Genomic DNA, 21,936 nt, shown 5'->3' on the forward strand with positions numbered 1-21,936 from the left:
GTCTTTTCCTTCCTTTGTGAAAATTTCTTCAAACTGTTTTCTAGAAACTAAAAACCAGTGTGTGGTGTTCGGGAAGCTGAGCCTCTCAAGGATGTGCTTTTATGTTTGAATGCTGGGCATTGGTCATCATTTATTGTTCAGATTCCTGTGTGGCACATGTTGAATCAGGGCTCACATCAGCAGTTCAACCCTCATCTAGTCCTGTGCAACCCAGCACACAGCTAGCTGCCTGGCAGCTGGATCGTTGCATCCATAAAAGAATTCTACTGAGTGCTCATGGCACAGGAAATGGCCTTTGCTGGTGACGGGGTGAGAGCAGGCTTCAAAGGTGGGCCGTGATTTATTTTCTTTTTCATTACAGGCACTTTATAATCAGTATTTACAGTTCAAAGAAAAAGAAATCCCACCAAAGGAGACAGAGAAATCAAAAATTAAACGACTATATAAATTATTAGAGGTAAGCCAAAATTATTTTGTGGTACTTTGAAGCATAATTTCTGAATTGCTTTCAAGTCTTGACTATATATGAATTATTTTGTTTCCTTAAGATCTGGATAGAGTTTGGACGCATCAAACTCCTTCAAGGTTATCATCCAAACGACATTGAGAAAGAGTGGGGCAAGCTCATCATCGCCATGCTGGAGCGGGAGAAGGCGCTCCGACCCGAGGTCGAGAGGTAGGGACGCTGTCCCGTGCAGTGCTCGCGGCCAGGCGGTCTCCATTCTCCTCCTAGAACTTGGTTTTTGGTTTGGTTTGTTGGTTGGTTTTGTTTTGTTGGTTCCTTTGTTCTTTCTGTGATGTGTTCATGTCTTCCTGGGTGCTTGTGTGGATGTAGAGGTCAGAGTTCAACCTTGGTCTTTCTTCAGGAACCGCCCACCATGTTTTAGGAGACATGGTCTTCACAGAGACCTAAGACTCACACAGATTACATTTTCCATTTACTTGTTTGTATGGCCCTGGATAAGTCTCTTAGTGTTTTTGCTCCTCCATTTCCTTATCTAGAAATGGTAGCAAGAACTCTTAAAGAGTAAATTAGTACCTACATAGAGGACCTGGTAGGTTGGATGGCTGTGTGGAGTCTCATCTAATAACGTGTTTATTTAAAACAAAAAAGCACCCAGAAGTCTTTCTTAAAATAACCTTGTTACCAGGACCCAAGTTAGGAAGCTCGTAAGTTAGAAATTAACTGTTTTGTTTCTTACTAAAGTTTTTAATATAGCCTCCTTCTCTAGAGGCAACGGAAGTACTTTCATTGAAAAGGCAATGGAGGCTGAGCGTGTAGTTCAGTTAGTAGAGCCCTTGCCTAGCATCCACAGAGCCTTGGGTTCCATCCCTAGCATCATATAAAACTGGGTGCAGTGGCACATGCCTGTAATTCTAGCATTTGGGAAGTGGATGCAGAAGAGTTAGAAGTTCAGGATTATTCCCCCTTTGCTATGTTGTGAGTAAGAGGCCAGCCTGTGCTACCCAAGACCCTGCCTCAAGTAGCAACAACAGTAGAAACAGGCAGTGAATGTCAGTCTGGGTTCCCTTTCTGCTGTGTATTTAGTCCGTGAAAATATCACTGACTGCTTATTATTCTGTTGTTCCAACTGTACCCCACTGCTCAGTCTTCAGCAACCACCCACCCACCTAAGTGCTGGGGTTCTAAGCCAGGGCTTGGAACTTACTAGGCAAGTACACTACCATTGGGCTGCATGCCCCGCCATGTTATGTGGATTTATTTTCATATGGTCGTTATTTTGCAGCCCTACTGTAGTGTGTAAGACTTGTGCTCTGTGTCCCTCCTCACAGCTGAAGGCATGTGTGGTCAGGCGGTGCTCTGGCTGTCTCTTAGGCGCTCACCTGGGCTGTGTTCCACCCTCTATTCACAGGGGTTTTGTGTGGTCTGCTCTTTTGGCAGGGAATCTATTTCACATCCCTGTTTCTCTTTACTCCTAATCCTTCTCAGATTTCAGCCTCCCTCTTCCTTCCAGCAGTGTCCCAGGCTGGGTTACCTGCCTTCTTTTATGACTAATAATTTATATAAAGTATTTTTCAAGAATGCCTGCCTTGGTGGTAATTTCGTATGTATTCATGTTTCGTTCAAGCCACCTGTTTCTTAGATAGTAGCTCTAATAACGCGGAGACAAGCTGTTATTTTGTGTCCCTTACCAGTGTTTTCGCACAGTGCCAGGCACGTAACAGAGGACGCCCAGCGTAGTTGTGTTCTTATGGTCTCCCACACTGACTTCAGAGTTGACATGGAATCATGAACTTAAGATACAAAGGCAAGTTCAGCTTGCCAGCCCTTTATTACTAGTTACACTCTTGTTAAAGCATAAAGTTACCATGTCTATATAAACAGAGCGTAAGAATCAAAATGAGCTTTAAATGCATGGGCTGCAGCTCTTCCTAATGATTAAAACGGGGTGTTAAACGAGTCATTTGAATTAAAGATATAGAGAAAATATAGAGAATTTTAGTCACTACATCAGTAGCTGAAGTTTAACGTGTCTTAATCCTCTTGTACTGCTGCAGCAGAATGCTACAGACTGGATAACATAAAGAAGTGATTATCGAGGGTTGTGCATTGGTACATGTCTACTGTCAGCCAGCACTTGGGAAGCTACACCAGGGGCATGGAAAGCCTAGACTATATAAAGACTGTCTTGTGCCTGAGGAAAGAAAAAGAGATGAGGAAATGGGGGCTCAGAGCTGTAGAAGTTGAGAAATGCCCGTGCTGGCACCTGGTGAGGGCTTCCCCTGGTAGGTGGAGGAAAGGCCTTGACGGGGAGGTGAGCGGAGCTCCGTGGTGGCTAGGGAAGCAGACAGGCGTGGAAGAGAGCAGGCGCTCACTGATGCAGCATGGCCGTCTACCCGCTGGTACTATAGTAACCAAGCCACTCCTGAGATAATGGCATTAATTTATTCATGAGGGTTGATCCTTTATGATCTAATCGCTCTTAAGCACTTCACACCGGGGATCATGCTTCCAACACGAACACATCCAACCACAACAGTATGCTGAAAGGGAGCAGTTGAGAGTTCAAGATTCAGGAGCCTGTCCCTTCTAGATGAGGTTTGTTACTTCAGCTTGGAAGTCACATGATCTTAGAAGAGTTCTTAAATATCTAGGCCTGTTTTCTCATTGTATCCGGATGTAACAATGCCTTCCACATTTAGTGGTTATGAATATGAGGTGAGGTTACGTGTGTAAAAATGTTTAATTTCCTGGTACGTAACAACTGTATAGTAAGTGTAAGGTACAGCTGTTCCTGTTTTTAATTGTTCTATTTTTCTTGACACAGATTTTTTGGCCCTGGCTATGTGTTATAAACTATGGTAGCTATGTGGCTTGGAGTGTGGAGAAGACAGACAGGAAAGAATTGGGCCCTCTAATCATCTGTGTGAAGGGGGAGCAAGTCTAGACACATTTGCAGTTATTGAGCCAATATTCTACTTGGATTCTTTGTCTTTTCAGATTTGAACTGTAGTAGTTTAGAAGTAAGATTACTGAGGGAGTCCATCATACAGAGAAAAGTAACTGAATGTTTTTCCAGTTAATTTAATATGATGAACAAATGACATGATGGTCAGATGGAAATAGATTTGTTTCTCATTAACTCTGCTTGCTTGTGTGTTCGTGATGGTTCCAGCATTTTGCCTTGTGTTATCCAGCACACAGCATCTCTTTGCAGAAGTCCGGCTATAATGTAATCTTTGTGTCCTCTTGGTTGGTGGTTGGTATTGATAGAATTACCTTCGCTGGTGATGGTTCCTGGGTTCCTGGTGCCGGAGTTGTTTTTTAGGTGGTTGCAGCTGGATGACTCTCAGTGAAAATATTTGGCGTATCTTTTCCAGTGACGCCCAATCATCCTGATCTGTCTCTACTTGCAAGGCTTTAATGCAGGTTACAAAAGGCAAACCTCAGCAAGCAAATGAATGGCTTCAGGCGTGATTCTTCTGAATAGCTATCAGGATAGTATTTGCCGTGTTTTGCATATGCATGTTGAAGCATATTTAAGGATCCATGAAAGCCGTGTCTCTCCTCCGAGGCCACTTCTCACCGGGTAGAAGTGGAGCTTCCTCCAGTCCTACTTTCATGGTCCTAGGACCCCATTCCAGGGCTGACCATGCAGAGCAGTAGCTACAGTTACCGTAGCAGTGACTCTGTGTTTACTAACACCACCAGCACTCGGACTAGTCTCGATTCGAACGACAATCTTCTGTCTGTTCATTGTGGCCCCACATTGATCAACTCCTGCATTAGCTTCGGCAATGAGTCCTTTGATGGGCACAGGTATGGAGTCGGTGGTGTGACTCGGTCGGTCTTTTCTTCCTTGGTGGCGGGGTTGTTTTTTCACGACTGGTGAGCTCTTTGACTTCAAAAAGAAGGACTTTTCCCCCCCCCCTTTTGTCTCTTTTAGGTTGGATATGCTGCAACAGATTGCTGTCCGAGTTCAGAGGGACAGTGTCATCTGTGAAGACAAACTGATCCTAGCCCGAAATGCTCTCCAGTCTGTAAGTTGGTTTCAGGAGCCAGGGCTTGCTGTAGAGGGATGTTGTGTGCCTGGGTAAACTGGAACCTTCTGTATTTAATCGATTCCTGGTACTCCCTGCAGAAGCTCTGAAAGATTATGATTGATACTTTTTTCTCTTGGGAGGTAGTGAGTGAAAGAAAAACATATATTTGAACCAAAATAAATAAAGACCAAATAAGCTTCTCTTCTAATATTTTGGAGTTTAAAGCTAGTCTTGACATTTGTCTTTACAGAATTAATGCTTAGTTCTTTTAAATATAGGATTCCAAAAGATTAGAATCAGGAGTGCAGTTTCAGAACGAAGCAGAAATTGCCGGGTACATACTTGAATGTGAGAACCTTTTACGCCAGCATGTGATTGATGTACAGATCCTAATTGATGGGAAATATTACCAGGCAGACCAGCTGGTGCAGAGGTAAGACTGCTCCTTGTTTCCTCTCAGGAACTGTTTCCTGAGAGCATGATGGGAATGTATAGTAGGAAATCAAGTTTTATTTGTGAGTTGTAATATTTTGACAAAAATAAGTAGAATCAGTATCTGCAATAAATATAATATTTACTGTCATAGTAAATACTGGAGTCATTAAAATGAATATTTTAAATGTCTATATTTTCCAAGTATGTAAAATATTTATGTAGATCTTTGGATGTGACCCAGAGGCAGAGTGAATATTTAACTAAGCATAGTTAAGGCCCTCAATTTGATCCTCAGACCAATACCACCACCACAACAATAATAATAATAATTTGCAACATTAGAAAAGGGAAAAATGTAAGAAAAGTTCCCATCTTCAGTTAGTCTTGTGTTTATTCTGTTGTAAACATGGTCAGAACCAAATATTAGAAAAATATGTGTATAAAATAGTAAAGGCATGGAGGCCAGAGAGATGGTTCAGCTGTTAAGAGCACTGACTGCTCTTCTAGAGTACCCAAGTTCAATTCCCAGCACCTACATGGTGACTCACCACTGTCTATAACTCCAGTTCCAGGGTGCCTGACACCCTTACACAGACATACACACAGGCAAAACACCAGTGCACATAAAAATAAAATAAGTAATTTTTGGAGGGGCCCCCTGGTGGTAGGATCAGAATTCATCCCTGGTGCATGAGCAGGCTTTGTGGAACCCACTACCTATGATGGGACACCTCATGCAGCCTTGAGGCAGGGAGAAGGGCTTGGACTTGCCTCTACTGAATGTGCCTCCCCATGGGAGGCCTTGCCTTCTTGTGGGGGGGGGGGCGCGAGGAGGGAAGAGGGGGATCTTTAATTGATGTGTAAAATGAATGATAAAATTTTTCTTAATAAAAATTGTTTTTTTAATTTTTAAAAAAATGGTAAAGCTGTGTATGGTGGCACCCATATGGATTCTGAGCTCTCCAAAGGCTTAGGTAAAAGAATCACAATTACACAACCCTGTAAGAGCTACATAGCAATACTCTGTCTCAAGGAGGAAAAGGTGAACAACAAATACGAAAACGTTTCTGAGAAGTTTGAGGGGGCAGAGAGAATAGAACTTGGCAAGCTGTAGTCTCTCTATATATATGAACATAAGAAAACAAACTTTGTACATCATGTTTGAGCCAATCATTTCACTTCTAGGAGTTAGGAGCTCTTCTCTATGTGGATAATAAGTAGATACAATTGGACAACTTTATGTTCACGCCAGGAGTATTTTGTAAGAAATTTTATTATCCTTAATATCAAATAATAGAACCATCACCTTATGGTACATAATTATGTTCCCTATAAATGATGGTTATAAAGACTAATAATGTGGAGAGTTTTTATAGTCTGATATTCAGTGAAAACAAAACATCAGGCAAAATTTTACCAAGATGGTTTTAGTGATGTTTTTAAAACCAAATAGGTATTTCTCGAGCAGTGTAGGTTTGCAGAACAACAGCGGAAAGCAGAACTCCTGTATGCGTGGTTGGGTTCCCCCACCGGTAGAGGCTGGCAGTAGTGGTGCATGACTGATTCCACTGCACAGCCAGTCCTGGTGCATCAGCTACAGCCAGCAGTTTACATTAGCCTCTTCAGTCATGCCTTATCCCTCTCCATGTTTCTGCAGGGTTGCAAAGCTGCGGGACGAAATTATGGCCTTAAGGAACGAGTGTTCCTCAGTGTACAGCAAAGGACGCATGCTGACCACAGAGCAGACGAAACTCATGATATCAGGAATCAGTCAAAGTTTAAACTCAGGATTTGCACAGACCTTACACCCCAGTCTGAACTCAGGGCTAACCCAGAGTTTAACACCTTCCTTGACCTCTTCCAGTGTGACTTCTGGCTTGTCATCAGGGATGACTTCCCGTCTGACTCCATCCGTTACTCCGGCTTACACGCCTGGCCTCCCATCAGTGGTAGCTCCAAATTTCAGTTTAGGAGTAGAGCCAAATTCATTACAGACTCTGAAGCTAATGCAGATCAGAAAGCCCCTGCTGAAGTCGTCTTTGCTGGATCAGAATTTGACAGAAGAGGAAGTCAATATGAAATTCGTTCAGGATCTCTTGAACTGGGTTGATGAGATGCAGGTAAGGTTTATCGCAGTTTCCCAGTCTTACTCTTGTGACAACGTCTCCTTTTTTTTTTTTAAACTGGTATTTTGCTCTTGAAGGTGCAGCTGGACCGCACTGAATGGGGCTCAGACTTGCCAAGTGTTGAAAGCCATTTAGAAAACCATAAAAATGTTCACCGAGCCATTGAAGAATTTGAAACTAGCCTTAAGGAAGCTAAACTTAGTGAGGTCTGTGAAATTTTTAAAAATATTTTATTGTAGTTGGGTATTATTTCCTTTTTACATAAAAACCTTATAACTCGATGGTTAATATATTAAGTATTAGTCAGAACTTAAGATTCCTAATATCCATGTTTTCCTACCTTATTCTAGATTCAGATGACGGCGCCTCTTAAGTTAACTTACACAGATAAGTTGCACAGATTAGAGAGTCAATACGCAAAACTGTTGGTAAGTGTTTTTTTTAATTTGTTTTCTTTGAACTCTCTCTTTCCATCATGTCTGTTTACATGGCCATCTGATGCTTAACAATGGTTTTTCTGAAACAGAATACATCCAGAAACCAGGAGCGGCACCTTGATACGCTCCATAATTTTGTAACACGGGCAACTAATGAACTTATCTGGCTGAATGAGAAGGAAGAGGAAGAAGTTGCTTATGACTGGAGCGAGAGAAACACCGGCGTGGCTCGAAAGAAAGGGTACCATGCGGTGAGTCGGCCTCGCGCTCGGGAGCCAGAGCTGGACCTGGCGCTCACCGCCCGCGAGCTGTTCTGACACACTTCTTGATGCTTCCTCACTAGGAGCTCATGAGAGAACTCGAGCAGAAGGAGGAAAGTATTAAAGCCGTCCAGGAGATCGCAGAGCAGCTGCTTCTAGAAAATCACCCAGCCCGCTTGACTATCGAGGTAAGAAATTCAGAGGTCTAGACTGAGTTCTCAAATGTCTGTCAACTTAAACCTCTTTCACTCATTAAAAAAAAAAAAAATCCAACTACTAAGTGTTTATACTAGAGTCTGGCTCAGAGATAACTTTCCCAGTGAATCCTGCTGCTGCTTCTCTTCATCGTCCCTTAGGATCAAGGTAGCAGCTTTTTTTTCTAGGGCCCGTGAAGCTGCTTTGAGTAAATGCATCGGATGAGGTTGAAGGGGTGTTCCATGGTAGAGTACACACTTGCCGTGTGTAACAGACAGAAATTTAGCTTAGCTTGAGGAAGCAAATAATATCGCATGTTGCTAGATTCCCAGGGCCAACTGCACATCTGCAGGAAAGCCTGCCTGAGCACAACTCAGAAGCCCTGGGTTCATTCCAGGAGGAAGAAAGGACAGGCTGAACACACCATGGACACAGAGCTCCCTCTCCTGGGGGGCAGGGGTTTGCACCTTCTATAAAACTGAGTTTTATAATTCATGAGGATCTAGGTGTGCTTTCTACAGTTTCCTTTATGAAAGATATACTTGTATTTAATAATAAACATTCAAATAGCTGAGTGTCTAAATTTTTGTTATTATAATAGTAGTAAACCCGATAGTTGCACTGATGTGAGAGTGTATGCTGCCTTCTCTACCCTCCCTAAGTCTCCCTCATCAAAACACAGAAGGAAACTACAGATCTGTATGTCTGTGTTAACACATACCTGGTATGGCTCTGTAATATAAAAACCCAGAAATGGGGCGTTTGGGGATGCCATAGAGAAAAGCATACTTAGTATTTTAAAAATCAGGTGTCAGGGTTAGTGAGCAAAGAGTAAAGAAAAGGGAGTAGCTTGCATTTATTTCAGCTGTAAATTTTTCATATAAAATGGCCATAATTTTTCCTCATTCTAAGAAAAAAAATCAAGAAATTAGAAATTTGAGAAAATTTGTCTGGACTGATTTTAAAATCGTGTACAAATTTTAAGACTAACCGCATAAGGAAGGCTCTCATATTAGAAATCTGCTACCCCAGTTTTCACTGTTGAGTCCATTAGGAATTGTTTCCATCTGTTTGTCATTTGAAGCCATCAACCCTGAGCTGGGCATGATGGCTCTCACCTGCAATTCCAGCCTGTAATGAGAAGCTGAAGCAAGGGGATTACCACAAGCTTGAGGATAGCCTGTGCTAAGTGACATCCTGTCTTTTAAAAAAAAAAAAAAAAAACTAAAAATAAATAAATAAATGCATCAATAGTTGCTGTGCAGGGCATCACACCACAGATGTTCTGCATGCAAGGTGCATGCTCGGCTGTTGAGGCAGACTAGCGCTCTGTACCTGAGTTCTCTGCCCTGGCTTTCAGCGTGTGTTTTCTCTCCCGTCAGGCGTACAGAGCAGCGATGCAGACCCAATGGAGCTGGATCTTGCAGCTCTGCCAGTGTGTGGAGCAGCACATCAAGGAGAACACTGCCTATTTTGAGGTGTGTGAGTCAGACTGCAGCCTGCACAGACCGCACCGCCCTCTGGGCTGAGGTGCAGAAATCTCACTATCGCGAAGCAAGCGCCTAACACATGGGGGCATGAACTTTCCTTACAGGACATCCGGGCTGGTTTCATGTCTTAGAGGGGAAAGGTTAGCTGTTAAGGAAGAGATCCTGGGGCTGGAAGACGGGTCAGCTGGCACATTGTTTGCCCAGAGTTCAACCCCCAGAAACCACACTTAAAAAAAAAAGTGAGCTGCCCAGTGCTGAGGGCAGGTAGAGACAGGAGGATCCCTGGGGCTCCCTGGCCAGCCAGTCTAGCCAAATGAGAGAGCCCTAGGTTCAGTGAGAGACCTTATCTCAAAAAATAGGGGAGAGAGAAGTGAAGAAAGCTCCCAGTTGTTGACACCTGATTTACACATACGCACGCACGCACGCACGCACGCACGCACGCACGCCCATACAGAACGAGTCTTTTATAAGACCTTTAAATATTGTAAAAATAATTCTAAAAATTTTCCTTACATTAAGGGAAGTTATTATAGTCAACCAAATAACGACTTCATTTTATTCTTTAGAAATTTTAATGTATTCTTTGCAATTCCACACCTACTTAAAAGATTGGTTGAGCCCTAAAGTAAAACAAACATCCAATCAAAATAATACAGAGCCAAAGCATAATAACATGTACAGTTTGGATAATTAATATTCATCTGTAGCCATTCAAGTTCAAAGATTATTTTCAGTTCCACAAAGGATGTTGCATTAAGTTCCTTTGTGCTTTGATTCTGTTCCCCCTAGTCAGGGGCACACAGAGGGCCTGAGCACCCAGATTGAACGACTGTCTGCCTTCCTGGCATTCAGCGTAATTCAGCTGTCAAGTTTTATCTTTCCTTAGTTTTTCAATGATGCCAAAGAAGCCACTGATTACCTAAGGAATCTGAAGGATGCCATTCAGCGCAAGTACAGCTGTGACCGATCCAGCAGCATTCACAAACTGGAAGACCTCGTTCAGGAGTCCATGGTACTGATGTGGAAACTGTAGATTGTGTCCTATATGTAATGGGGTAGATTAGTGATTTATTATATGTCCGTATGTGTAGATTTATAGTTCATCAACACTAGTAGCTCATTCAATTGAGCCTTTACTTGGTTTAGTTTTTGATAATAGTAGTGTACTTTATATGGTGTTGTTAGAACTGCTTTAGCAGTGATGTGTGTAGTCAGTAATCCCACAAGAAGATCCTTGGTGGACACCGTCTGTGTCGGCCCAGGCCTGTTTTCAGTTCTGGAGATTATAACCATGAACAAACAGGCAGGAATTGCTCTCCCTTGTGGTGCCTACATGTGAAAGGGCAGCCGCACAGTAATATGTCAATGAACAAAATGTATGGAGAATGTTGGATAACAATAATGCCAAAGAGGAAAAGAAGTAACCAGGCAAAATGAGGATTTTGACCAGACAAATTTGAGGGATTCGAGACAGGGTGCCGAGATGTAGAGAGTGTAGTCCAGTGGTCAGGGCATGCTTTGATGACGAAGTTTCATATGTGTAAATCCCTGGGGAATGGAGGAGAGTTTGAATCATTCGTTTTCAAAGCCCGCTGTGTTTCCTGACTAGGAGGAAAAAGAAGAGCTTCTGCAGTACCGGAGCTCGGTGGCCGGCCTCATGGGGAGAGCAAAGACAATAGTACAGCTGAAGCCCAGGAGTCCTGACAATCCACTCAAAACCTCCATTCCCATCAAAGCCATCTGTGACTACAGACAGATTGAGGTATGGTCCTTCTTAAAGCAGGCCAGATTCTGCCATTAATCCATGTATTCTAAAAAGGAGGTCATAATGCTTTTCTCTAGTTATAAGGCTTTTCTCTGCCTCCTAAAAACAGTAATTCCCAAGATTGTGTACAGAAGATGAGTGACTGGTGACCTCAGTTTTTGTCTCTTTCATTTGAAACCAGATAACCATTTACAAAGATGATGAATGTGTTCTGGCAAACAATTCTCATCGCGCCAAGTGGAAGGTCATCAGTCCTACTGGGAACGAGGCTATGGTCCCATCTGTGTGTTTTACTGTTCCCCCGCCAAACAAAGAAGCAGTTGACTTTGCAAACAGGTTTGTATAGTTTGGGATCTTTATGAAGGTTAAAGAAGCAATCAGTACTTTGTCAGGGACCCACAGGACTGGAAAATTCTAGAGCTGGTCCATCGGGGGCAGCATGTTTTCAGAAGGAGTAAAAAGGCTTAGAATGGTTTTTTTTCCTGCTGTCTTTCAGAATTGAGCAGCAGTATCAGAATGTCCTCACTCTTTGGCATGAATCTCACATAAACATGAAGAGTGTAGTCTCCTGGCATTATCTAGTGAATGAGATTGACAGAATTCAAGCCAGTAACGTGGCTTCGGTGAGTACAAGTGTGCACATTAACCCAGTGTATCTAAAAATTAGGGGTGCCTTGTCATGTGTGGTGTCAAGTTGGCATCTGCTCTGGAAAAGCATGGGGCCCAGCAGATGCTGACATTCAGCAGACAGTGAGTTCTTGTTAGGGTCTGTTGTAGATGAGGCACACTCTACAGGTGAGGGAAATGTGGAGCTCATGCTCTCTCTGCTTGGTGCTTACTGAAGGTAAGAAATCAGAAATAACTGGGTAGTGGTAGCGCACGCCTTTAATCCCAGCACTCAAGGAGGCAGAGGCAGATCTCTGAGAGTTTGAGGCCAGCCTGGTCTACAGCCAGAGCTACACAGAGAAACCCTGCCTTGGAAAAAAAACAAAAAAGGAGGAGGAAGAAAAAATAATAATTAGAATTAGGTGTTCAGACAGACAGAGTGGGTATATTTTAATTTCATTTATTGAATTTTATCAATGTTTTTACTTGTCTTTTAATTAAAACTTTATTGTAAAGAACTTGCAAATGAAAAAAGTCATACTCCCAAATTAGCACACCCAAAGTCTATACATCTCAAGGAACTTCTGTATGGTTAGAATAGCCATTCTGAAGCTGTGGAACTTCACAATGAATTTCACTCTTTACCATCAAACTTATTCAGTATTCACTTACCCATCACAAAACCCAAGAAACCATGACAGAGTTGAAACAGAGAACCAAGCAGCTTTATGTCTTCTTTCCTGACTCCAGTGTCCTTTGCCTGCATTCAGTCCTCGCTCACCTGTGGTATTTACCCTTTCTTATTCGACTTTCTACATGGTATACTGTACACACGTGCACATTGTTTTCTTATCTACATATGTATTATAGGATAGGCCCCACACATGAGGGAGAACTTTTATCTTTCTGAGATTGGGTGACTTCCCTTAATATTATATGTCTTCCCATTTTGTACAATTTTTTATTACATTTTATATATTTACTTAATTTCATTATCCATTCATCTACTGATGGAAAATTAGGTTGGTTCCATTTCTCTGCTATAGGGTGCAAACCTGAAATAAATAGAATATTAATTTCAGATGTTTCCTCTACCTGTGAATAAACTGAAGTATACCATGATATCAATTGTGATCCAACCCATTCAGATGCAACCCTGGGCACTGCGTCATTAATCAAAGGATCTTTGTTCTTGCAGATCAAGACAATGTTGCCTGGCGAACACCAGCAGGTTCTGAGTAATCTCCAATCCCGTTTGGAAGATTTTCTGGAGGATAGCCAGGAATCCCAAATATTTTCAGGCTCGGATGTATCTCAGCTAGAAAAGGAGGTGAATGTTTGTAGGAAGTATTATCAAGAGCTTCTCAAGTCTGCAGAAAGAGGTAAAAAGGGGTGCCAGTTTATTTTCCCTGCAGGAGTTTCATCCAGGCTTTTTTTCTATTTTCATTGGCAATCTCAGTCTTAGGTATATTGCATCACTGGGCTGTGATATGTAAGCAAGATTACTGAGCACTATAGAAATTTGTGTGTGCGGGGCATATAACTCAGGAGCAGGCATGTCTGAAGCCCTGAGTCCAGTCCCCAGCACCACCAACAACAAACAAAGCTTTTGAGTTAAGAAGATGCTAGAAGAGATCATTAATTTCTAAATGATGAAGTAACTAAAGGTGCCAGCAAAGCAGTGGAACAGATGAGGAGTTCTTATCTCATCTGAGTTTTAATGTTTGTCCTGCTTTTCAGGGCAACACTCAGAATGAAGGTCCTTAAGGCTCATAAAAGATTTGATTATTTTCTCAGTTCAGTTTTACACAGTAGTTAAATACTTTAGTTAGTTAGTAAATAAATACTTTATTTAGTTAACTTTTATTTAGTATAAATCTTAGTCTGAACTCTTAATACTATTTAAAAGCAAATGACTTTATTAGTACTAGTCTTTTAAAATCTTAAAACAGTAACACTTTCTTTACCTGCTTTTTACTTTTGGATTTTTGTTCAATTTAATGGTTAATTGATAGCATATAATTCATATTTTTGTGAATATAAAACAGAATAATATATTGCTTCTTTGGGATATTTGCATGATAATTTGGTACTTTAAATGGCCTTTGGGAAATTTGACTAGTAATTTTTAAGTTTTAAAATTCCCATTTTAAGATTTCTGTTTTAAGGTTGTATCTTTAGGATTTCTGCTAATAGGAACAGTGGTAAGAGTGGTTTGCCTCAGGAAGAATAAAGCTGGTGTATTGAACCCTGCACAAGAGCTCCCTAGGGAGGAGAGGCCTCTTGCTGAACATGTTTACTTTCACAGAGGAGCAAGAGGAGTCAGTGTATAATCTTTACATCTCAGAAGTGAGGAACATCCGGCTTCGGTTGGAGAGCTGTGAAGACCGTTTAATTCGGCAGATACGGACTCCCCTGGAAAGAGACGACTTACACGAAAGCATGTTCAGAATCACGGAACAGGAGGTAAGAGTTACACGTGTTAGAAAACCCGAGTTGGAGGTTTAGGTCAAGGGAATGAACAATAAAGACATTACTGATTCTAAAGCTGGAATGTCATGCTTCTGTTTATTCAGTAAAGAAAAGTTATATGGATGCTTATGTTACATTGGCCATGACTTAAAATGTATTTTTAAGCAGCTGTTAGAAACATACCCACTTGGGGGTGATAACCTGTAATCTCCATTTGTTCTCTTGACTAGAAACTAAAGAAAGAGCTGGAACGGCTTAAAGATGATTTGGGAGCGATCACTAACAAGTGTGAAGAATTCTTCAGTCAAGCAGCAGACTCCCCATCTGTCCCCACTCTGCGGTCAGAGCTCAGTGTGGTCATTCAGAGCATGACTCAGATCTACTCCATGTCTTCCACTTACATAGAGAAGTATGTTAACATGACATCTGCATGCCACCGTCACTCTGACTGGTTTTTATGAACAGTGTGTTTTATCATCAGAAACTGGACTGATGATGTTTCTCATGTCAAGGGGGAGTTAGTTACCTTGCAGATTACTGTCCCCCACATTTCTGTTTTGTAGCTCACTGTCGGTAGTCTTCCTGGTTTTCCTCTCATGGGTAGTGTGACCGAGGAACCGTCTTCTGTTAGAATCTGTAAATACTACCTGGGGGTGGGGCATAGGGTGGTGTCTATTAGGAAGAGAGTCAACTGAATGCCAGACTTACAGGAGTCCAGCCAGTGTTCCCATGCCATGAGTCATAATGATGCTTTAAGACTACAGTATGCAACAAAGAAAAAAGGACAAGCATGAAACAGCATGGTCTAATATGTATTTCTCTTTTAAAGGTTGAAAACAGTTAATTTGGTATTGAAAAACACTCAGGAGGCAGAAGCCCTCGTCAAACTCTATGAAACCAAACTGTGTGAAGAAGAAGCAGTAATAGCTGACAAGAATAATATTGAGAATCTAATGAGTACTTTAAAGGTAAGAGTCTCACTTCTGGACATGCTTTCAAGGTCATGGTTCTAAATACTTCTCTAGCACAGAGCCAAACACCCAACACTAAGCATCTGGCGTAGAATATGTTTCTGAATGTACCATCTCCATTTCGTATTCCTAATTCTACAACTTCCTGTAAATAAGTATATTCAGTCATTTTATCATAAGTCACTGTTCTGTTGCTGTGAAGAGACAGCATGGCCAAAGCAATTTATAAAATAAAGCATTCATTTGGGGGTTTGCTTACAATTGTAGAGAGTAGAGGCCATAATCATCATGGTGAGGAACGTGGTAGCAAACAGTCAGACATGCATGGCACTGGAGCAGTAGCTGAGAAGTTACATCTAATCCACAAGCCCAAGGCAGAGAGAGAGAGAGAGAGAGAGAGAGAGAGAGAGAGAGAGAGAGAGAGAGAGAGAGAGAGAGAGAGAGAGAATATGAATGAGAGAGCATCTGGGTGTGGCTTGGCCTTTTGAACCCTCAAAGCCCACCCCCAGTGACACGCCTCCTCCAAGGCCACGCCCCCTAAGCCTTCCCAAACAATTTTACCAGCTGTGGACCACGCATTGAAATACTTGAACCTTTAGGGGCCGTTCTTATTCAGACCACCCCAGGGGTGTTCTTGTTTGAGATCTGAACCTCTGTCAATAGCTTTTCTGAGTGGCTTTGTATTGGCAGTAAGATGAGTTTGTAGCCAATTGATTTGCTTAAAGGGGGCAGTTATTCTAAGACATCAAAGAAGTAAAGGAATATTTTATTAATATTTTTAAATTTTTATTTTATGTATTTGAGTGTTTTACCTGCTTGTATGTCTGTGAGCCAAGTCTCATGGAGGCCAGAGGGGGCATGGGATCCTCTGGAACTGTAACTACAGATGGTTGTAAACCACCATGTGGGTGCTGGAAGTGGAACCTGGGTCTTCTGGAAGAGCAGCCTGTGGTCTGAAACACTTGGTCATCTCTCCAGCCTTAGAAGTTATTTTGAGAAAGAAAAAAATATTCACTACTGTACTCTCTATTTTTTATTTTTAAAAATTTACTCTGTGTGTGTGTGTGTGTGTGTGTGTGTGTGTATGTGTGTGTGTGTGTGTCTCACTCAAATGCCATGATGCATGATTGTGGAAGTCAGAAGAGAATTTGCAGGAATCAGTTCTCGCTTTCCACCTTGTGGTTCTGGGGATCAAACTCAGCTCATAAAGCTTGTCAGCAAGCACCCTGAAGTAATGAGCCATCTCACAGGCCCCTATATCTATATTTCTGTATGTAAAGCATTTAGCAAGGCTGTTGCAAAAACACTGAAGTTATTTCAGTCATTTTAAGCTTGTATTAATTTTTTTTTTTTTTTTTTTTTTTTTTTTTTTTTTGGTTTTTCGAGGCAGGGTTTCTCTGTGTAGCTTTGTGCCTTTCCTGGAACTCACTTGGTAGCCCAGGCTGGCCTCGAACTCACAGAGATCCGCCTGGCTCTGCCTCCCGAGTGCTGGGATTAAAGGCGTGCGCCACCACCGCCCGGCCTGCTTGTATTAATTTTTAAACAATGGAATTGGAAGCATTTAAAAACAATAAAAAAGACTTTTCTTATTGTGGCATAAGTATTGCTTATGAAATACTCTTTTTGACACATAAATTTTGTTGACACATAAATTCTACTAGGCTGGATTTTATAGACTTCTTTTAGATTTTTATAATCTTTAATTGAGAAATATGAATTAAGCATGCTTGATTTTTGTTTGTGTTGACACATCTCTATGAAATGTTACCCCTCCCCCTTCTTCCTTTTCCCCATTAAGTGACATAAGTGTCTCTCACAGTAACATGTTATTTTTTCAGAGATCAAAGCACAGTTAGATAATTGTCATTGTATAAGATTATACCTGATACATTTTCAATATCATAGGTTTTTCTTTATCTGGTTGTACATCATGTAGTTATGAATCAATTGTAACGTTAGGTAAATTATGTGTTTACTCTATGACTTGTGGATACATTTTGTGATGCTCACCGATGTGTGTATTTTAGCAATGGCGGTCAGAAGTAGATGAAAAGAGAGGGGTGTTCCATGCACTGGAGGACGAGTTGCAGAAAGCAAAAGCCATCAGTGACGAGATGTTTAAGGCACACAAAGAGCGGGACCTTGACTTTGACTGGCACAAAGAAAAGGCGGACCAGCTGGTTGAAAGGTGGCAGAATGTCCATGTGCAGATTGACAACAGGTGGGTCCCCTTTCTGTTCAGTGCCTGTGGGGGTTGGATCCCCTTTGTGTACAGAGGGCAAAGTCTAAATTTAACAGGCTTTAACTGACATTCCATAGCCAATATGATAATTGCAGAACTGTTTCCTAATTACATTTCTTTCTTACATATGCACTTTAACAACACATGTAACTTGAAAGAAACATTTTCTTTTCTCTTTCTTTCAGTTCTGTTTTTATTTTATGTGTATGGGTGTTTTGCCTGCGTGTATGTGTGCCTGTGTTCCGCATGCATACCTGGTTCCTGAAGAGACCAGAGGAGGGCATTGGATCACTGGAACTGGAGGTACAGACGGTTGTGGACCTCCATGTGGGTCCTGGGAATCGAACCTAAATCATCTGTAAGAGCAGCCAGTGCTCTTAATGCTGAGCCACCTCTCCAGCTCCAGAAAAACAACATTTTCAACTATGTATAATTAAAAATGTTGATGTATCTTGGTGTCTTAGGGTTTTGATTGCTGTGAAGAGACACCATGACAACTCTCATAAAGGAAAACATTTGATTGGAGTGGTTTATAGTTTCAGAAGTTAAGTCCATTATCATCAAGGTGGGAAACATGGTGGCATGCAGGCAGGCATGGTGCTGGAGAAGGAGCTCTACATCTTGATTCACAGGCAACAGGATGTAAACTGTGTACCACACTGAGCATAGCTTGGACTAAGGAGATCTCAAAGCCCACCCCCACAGCGGCACACTTTCTCCAACAAGGCCACACCTCCCAACAGTGCCACTCCCTATGAGCTTATGGGGGCCAATTACATTCAAACTACCATACCTCACGTTTGTATAATCTGTCTTTTTAAAAGACAATAATATAATGTTCTAAAAGTTATTATGAACTTACAGTGTTCAAATAACCATGAATTAGCAAAATAAATCATAAGCTTGTTTCTTGGGCTCTGCATAGCAATTTCTGCTGGACCTAAGAGAAGTGAAGGACTTGAAGTGACCTGTTACTCATTTTCTATGACATTGTAAGACAACTGGAATCATTTGTTCAATGAGAATTAAAACCCAGAAGAAAATGGAATTGATTTAGGTTTTATCTTAAAAGAAATAAATAATGGCCGTTCTTACTCATTTTATGTTTATATTAATACAAATTAAATGCTTTTATGACATAGTACGATTCAAGAAATGAAGTTATAGTCATATGTATTTTTTCTCTGGGAGATACACAATGAATTTGTTTAATGTGGTGACTTTAAAAATCATAGAAATTGGTGTTTAATTTTAGTTCCTGGAAGACACTCTCTGAGACCATATTGAACCAACCATCCATTGAATTGCATTCTTCTTCCAAAGGTGAACTATGATTTGAGGCAAGCCTCAGCTGTTCAGGACATGTTGACTGGTTATAATGATGGCTAATTTCCTTCTTTTTCAGCTTTAATCTTAGTGCTATAGTAGGGCAGCAGCACCAGTGAACTTCACAGCTCCCGGAGCTGTCTGGGGTGCCCCAGGAATCTGTCTCAGGCTGCTGCCGCACATCTACCCTGTTGTGCTTAGTGGCTCTTGGGTCTCACCTTGTGGTTTCCTCTTCCCAGACCCTTCTTCATCCCCCCACCCCCCACCCCCCCCACCCCCTCTGGAGTCTGACTGTCGGTTGTTCTTGCAGGCTTCGGGACTTAGAAGGAATTGGGAAATCACTGAAGTACTACAGAGATTCCTATCACCCTCTGGATGATTGGATCCAGCAAATAGAAACTACCCAGCGAAAGATGCAGGAAAACCAGCCAGAAAACAGCAAAGCCCTGGCCTTACAGCTGAATCAACAGAAGGTATACCAAGAAATCCTTGTACTGAGGTTCTGTCTGCATTTGGTTGGCCATGAGCCTTATCTTCCTCTCTTCTGTTGGAAGAAAGGGCAATTACTTGGACAACCATAGGGAATAACAATGTGTATGAGGATTCTACACCCCAAACCTGCCTTCGTTTATTGTTATTTCCTGGAAGTCACTTTTGAAGGCATAGAAAATGAATAGTGTGTTGGGGTAGTTTTCACATACCTCATCTTCCTGGCTTCATAGGCTGGGTCTAATTTTCTTGACACTGTTCTAACAACATAGTTTTATGCTTACTGAATTAATAAACATGGCCAGAGGTAGTAGACAAAAGCCCAGTCACACCTGATGGAAAACTGAGTGTTTGAAGGTTTTTGTTTCATCATTAGGAGCCAGTAACGTCTAACCCTGTTTTCATCTGGGGCGGGTGTAATGAAGGACACCGCATCTGCTCTGCATGATTCTCATTTCTGCTCTGACAGCCTCACGAGGCTAACCGCTAGGAGTCTTATTCTGGAAGTGCGCTATTTATCCATACGTCAAGGCACATGTGAGGTCTGAAGCACCGAGACATACAGCGTGGAGTGACAGGGACATCTTCCAGTTCCTGAGCATGAGGGGGAATGGTGTAGAATTCCCATCTTTTCCTCTAAACTGTGTTTACAGATGCTGGTGTCAGAAATAGAGGTGAAACAGAGCAAAATGGATGAATGTCAGAAATATTCCGAGCAGTACTCAGCCGTGGTAAAGGTGAGTAAAGTCACTTACTTGAGGCAAATTTAGTATTTAGGTATATGGTGCTGTAGCATATTTTTTTAAGCAATTCAAATCATTCATCCTGTGTTAAAACAGCATGTAGATCTTTTTTCAAACCTCATTCAGGCCTTTTTTATACTTAGCTAATAATTCTTTAAGAAATGAGTCCAAGGACAGCCCTGACTGGCTCATTTTCACTGTCTCCATGAATGCATGAAAATGTACGCACACCCTAGACATATAGCACTGAAACTTGCTTATTATTTTTTTCCTTTTTTTTCTTTAAAATTGAGCGAACATTTAACTTGTACTTAAGAGATGCTGTCATATTTTTAGAGGCTACTATTGACAGTCTTAGCTTTCCAGCTCCACAGCTCTGTTGTCGATGTGGAAGAAGTAGAGGCTGCCTCTACCAAGAGTATTCTGAAGTACATGCTTTTGTGGCTTCTAAAGACAGTTGGGGTCTTTGCTGAGCATTGTACATGTCTCTGTTGATGTCACCACCTTACAAGTATCTCTAGGACCAAATAGATTTTAAAGATTTAGTTCTCATCATTTATGTCTTTATTTAAACTTAATTCAGTGAACTACGTTCCAATTCTCTGGGGTCAGTCACTGTGGAATGAAGCCTTCAGGCTTTGCTTTAATTAATTTTCTCATATTGACTCTTGGATGCAGGACTATGAATTGCAAACAATGACCTACAGGGCCATGGTGGATTCACAGCAGAAGTCTCCAGTGAAACGCCGGCGGATACAGAGCTCAGCAGACCTCATTATTCAAGAGGTAACAAATAGAGAAGAGCAGCGGTCAGGCCGAAAAGAGAGAAACATTTTAAAAACAGTTTTACTTTTATCACAGTAAAACATACCTTATATAAAATTGGCTGTCTTAATTATTTTTAAGTGATTTAATGCAATTATAGAATATCACAATTTTGTACATTCATCACTATTCACTTCTAATACTTTTTTTTTTAAACCATCCCTTACAGAAAGTTGTAGTTGGACTTTCTTGTTAGACTTTTTGGACTGCCAACCCCCAAATAATGATACAGAGACTTATTATTAATTATGAAAGCTTGGCCTTAGCTTAGGCTTTTTCCCAACTAGCTTTTATAACTTAAATTAACCTGTTTCTATTAATGTACATTCTATCATGTGGCTCAGTTACCTCTCCTCTCTACCGTATGTCCAGCTCTTCATTGTCTCACTGGAGTCTCTCCCATGCCTAGATTCATCCTGAGTTCCTCTCTCTGCCCGGAAGTCCCACTTAGTCTCTCCTGCCTAGCTATTGGCCATTCAGCTCTTTATTAAACCTATCATAGTGACACATCTTCACACAGTGTAAACAGATATTCTACAACAGAAAGTCCTGTGACACTGCATTTTATTAAGTCTCTTAAAAAAACTCTTACAGGGTGGTGGTGGCGCAGGCCTTTAATCCCAGCACTCAGGAGGCAGAGGCAGGTGGGTCTCTATGGGCTATTACACAGAGAAACCCTATCTTGAAAAAACAAAAATAAGCAACAACAAAAAACCTTTTAAAATAAAGTTTTTTGCTTGTTTGTTTGTTTGTTTGTTTAAATTTTTGCCAGGGAGGTTGGGGTAGAGAAAGGGTTTCTGTGTCCTGACTGTCCTGGAACTCATTCCATAGACGAGGCTGGCTTCAAATTCAGAGAGAGCTGCCTGCGTCTACCTCCTGAGTGCTGGGATTAAAGGTGTATGCTACCACTGCCCAGCTAAAGATCATTTATTAATGCAGAAAAAAAATGTACTTCATGATTAAACGTACAAATTATGGCTTAATGTGGTATACAAGAGAGTAGCAAGCTCATTCATTACTCCTGAAATAATGCCACTCACTGTTGGGT

General features: G+C 41.4%; 1 protein-coding gene across 37 annotated transcripts in view; it reads left to right on the forward strand.

The window, feature by feature from the left end:
- Dst (dystonin) overlaps positions 1-21,936 on the forward strand; it is a 434,856-nt gene that overhangs the window by 270,031 nt on the left and 142,889 nt on the right. For 34 of the 37 annotated variants that reach the window (XM_076558452.1, XM_076558433.1, XM_076558438.1 and 31 more), the window contains 22 exons: positions 362-457; positions 549-676; positions 4,410-4,503; positions 4,785-4,939; positions 6,599-7,061; positions 7,145-7,273; positions 7,418-7,495; positions 7,594-7,755; positions 7,848-7,952; positions 9,342-9,437; positions 10,336-10,461; positions 11,059-11,211; positions 11,396-11,550; positions 11,711-11,837; positions 13,019-13,202; positions 14,129-14,286; positions 14,523-14,701; positions 15,122-15,260; positions 17,291-17,484; positions 19,142-19,304; positions 19,974-20,057; positions 20,742-20,849. In XM_076558452.1, coding sequence (XP_076414567.1) covers positions 362-457; positions 549-676; positions 4,410-4,503; positions 4,785-4,939; positions 6,599-7,061; positions 7,145-7,273; positions 7,418-7,495; positions 7,594-7,755; positions 7,848-7,952; positions 9,342-9,437; positions 10,336-10,461; positions 11,059-11,211; positions 11,396-11,550; positions 11,711-11,837; positions 13,019-13,202; positions 14,129-14,286; positions 14,523-14,701; positions 15,122-15,260; positions 17,291-17,484; positions 19,142-19,304; positions 19,974-20,057; positions 20,742-20,849 — 3,276 coding nt within the window. Of the gene's footprint in view, positions 1-361; positions 458-548; positions 677-3,996; positions 4,283-4,409; positions 4,504-4,784; positions 4,940-6,598; positions 7,062-7,144; positions 7,274-7,417; positions 7,496-7,593; positions 7,756-7,847; positions 7,953-9,341; positions 9,438-10,335; positions 10,462-11,058; positions 11,212-11,395; positions 11,551-11,710; positions 11,838-13,018; positions 13,203-14,128; positions 14,287-14,522; positions 14,702-15,121; positions 15,261-17,290; positions 17,485-19,141; positions 19,305-19,973; positions 20,058-20,741; positions 20,850-21,936 lie in introns of those variants that run through there. The other 3 variants (XM_076558453.1, XM_076558444.1, XM_076558451.1) reach the window with 3 other exon arrangements.

This window comes from Peromyscus maniculatus, chromosome 21 (genome assembly GCF_049852395.1).
Source record: "Peromyscus maniculatus bairdii isolate BWxNUB_F1_BW_parent chromosome 21, HU_Pman_BW_mat_3.1, whole genome shotgun sequence".
Taxonomy (NCBI): Eukaryota; Metazoa; Chordata; class Mammalia; order Rodentia; family Cricetidae; genus Peromyscus; species Peromyscus maniculatus.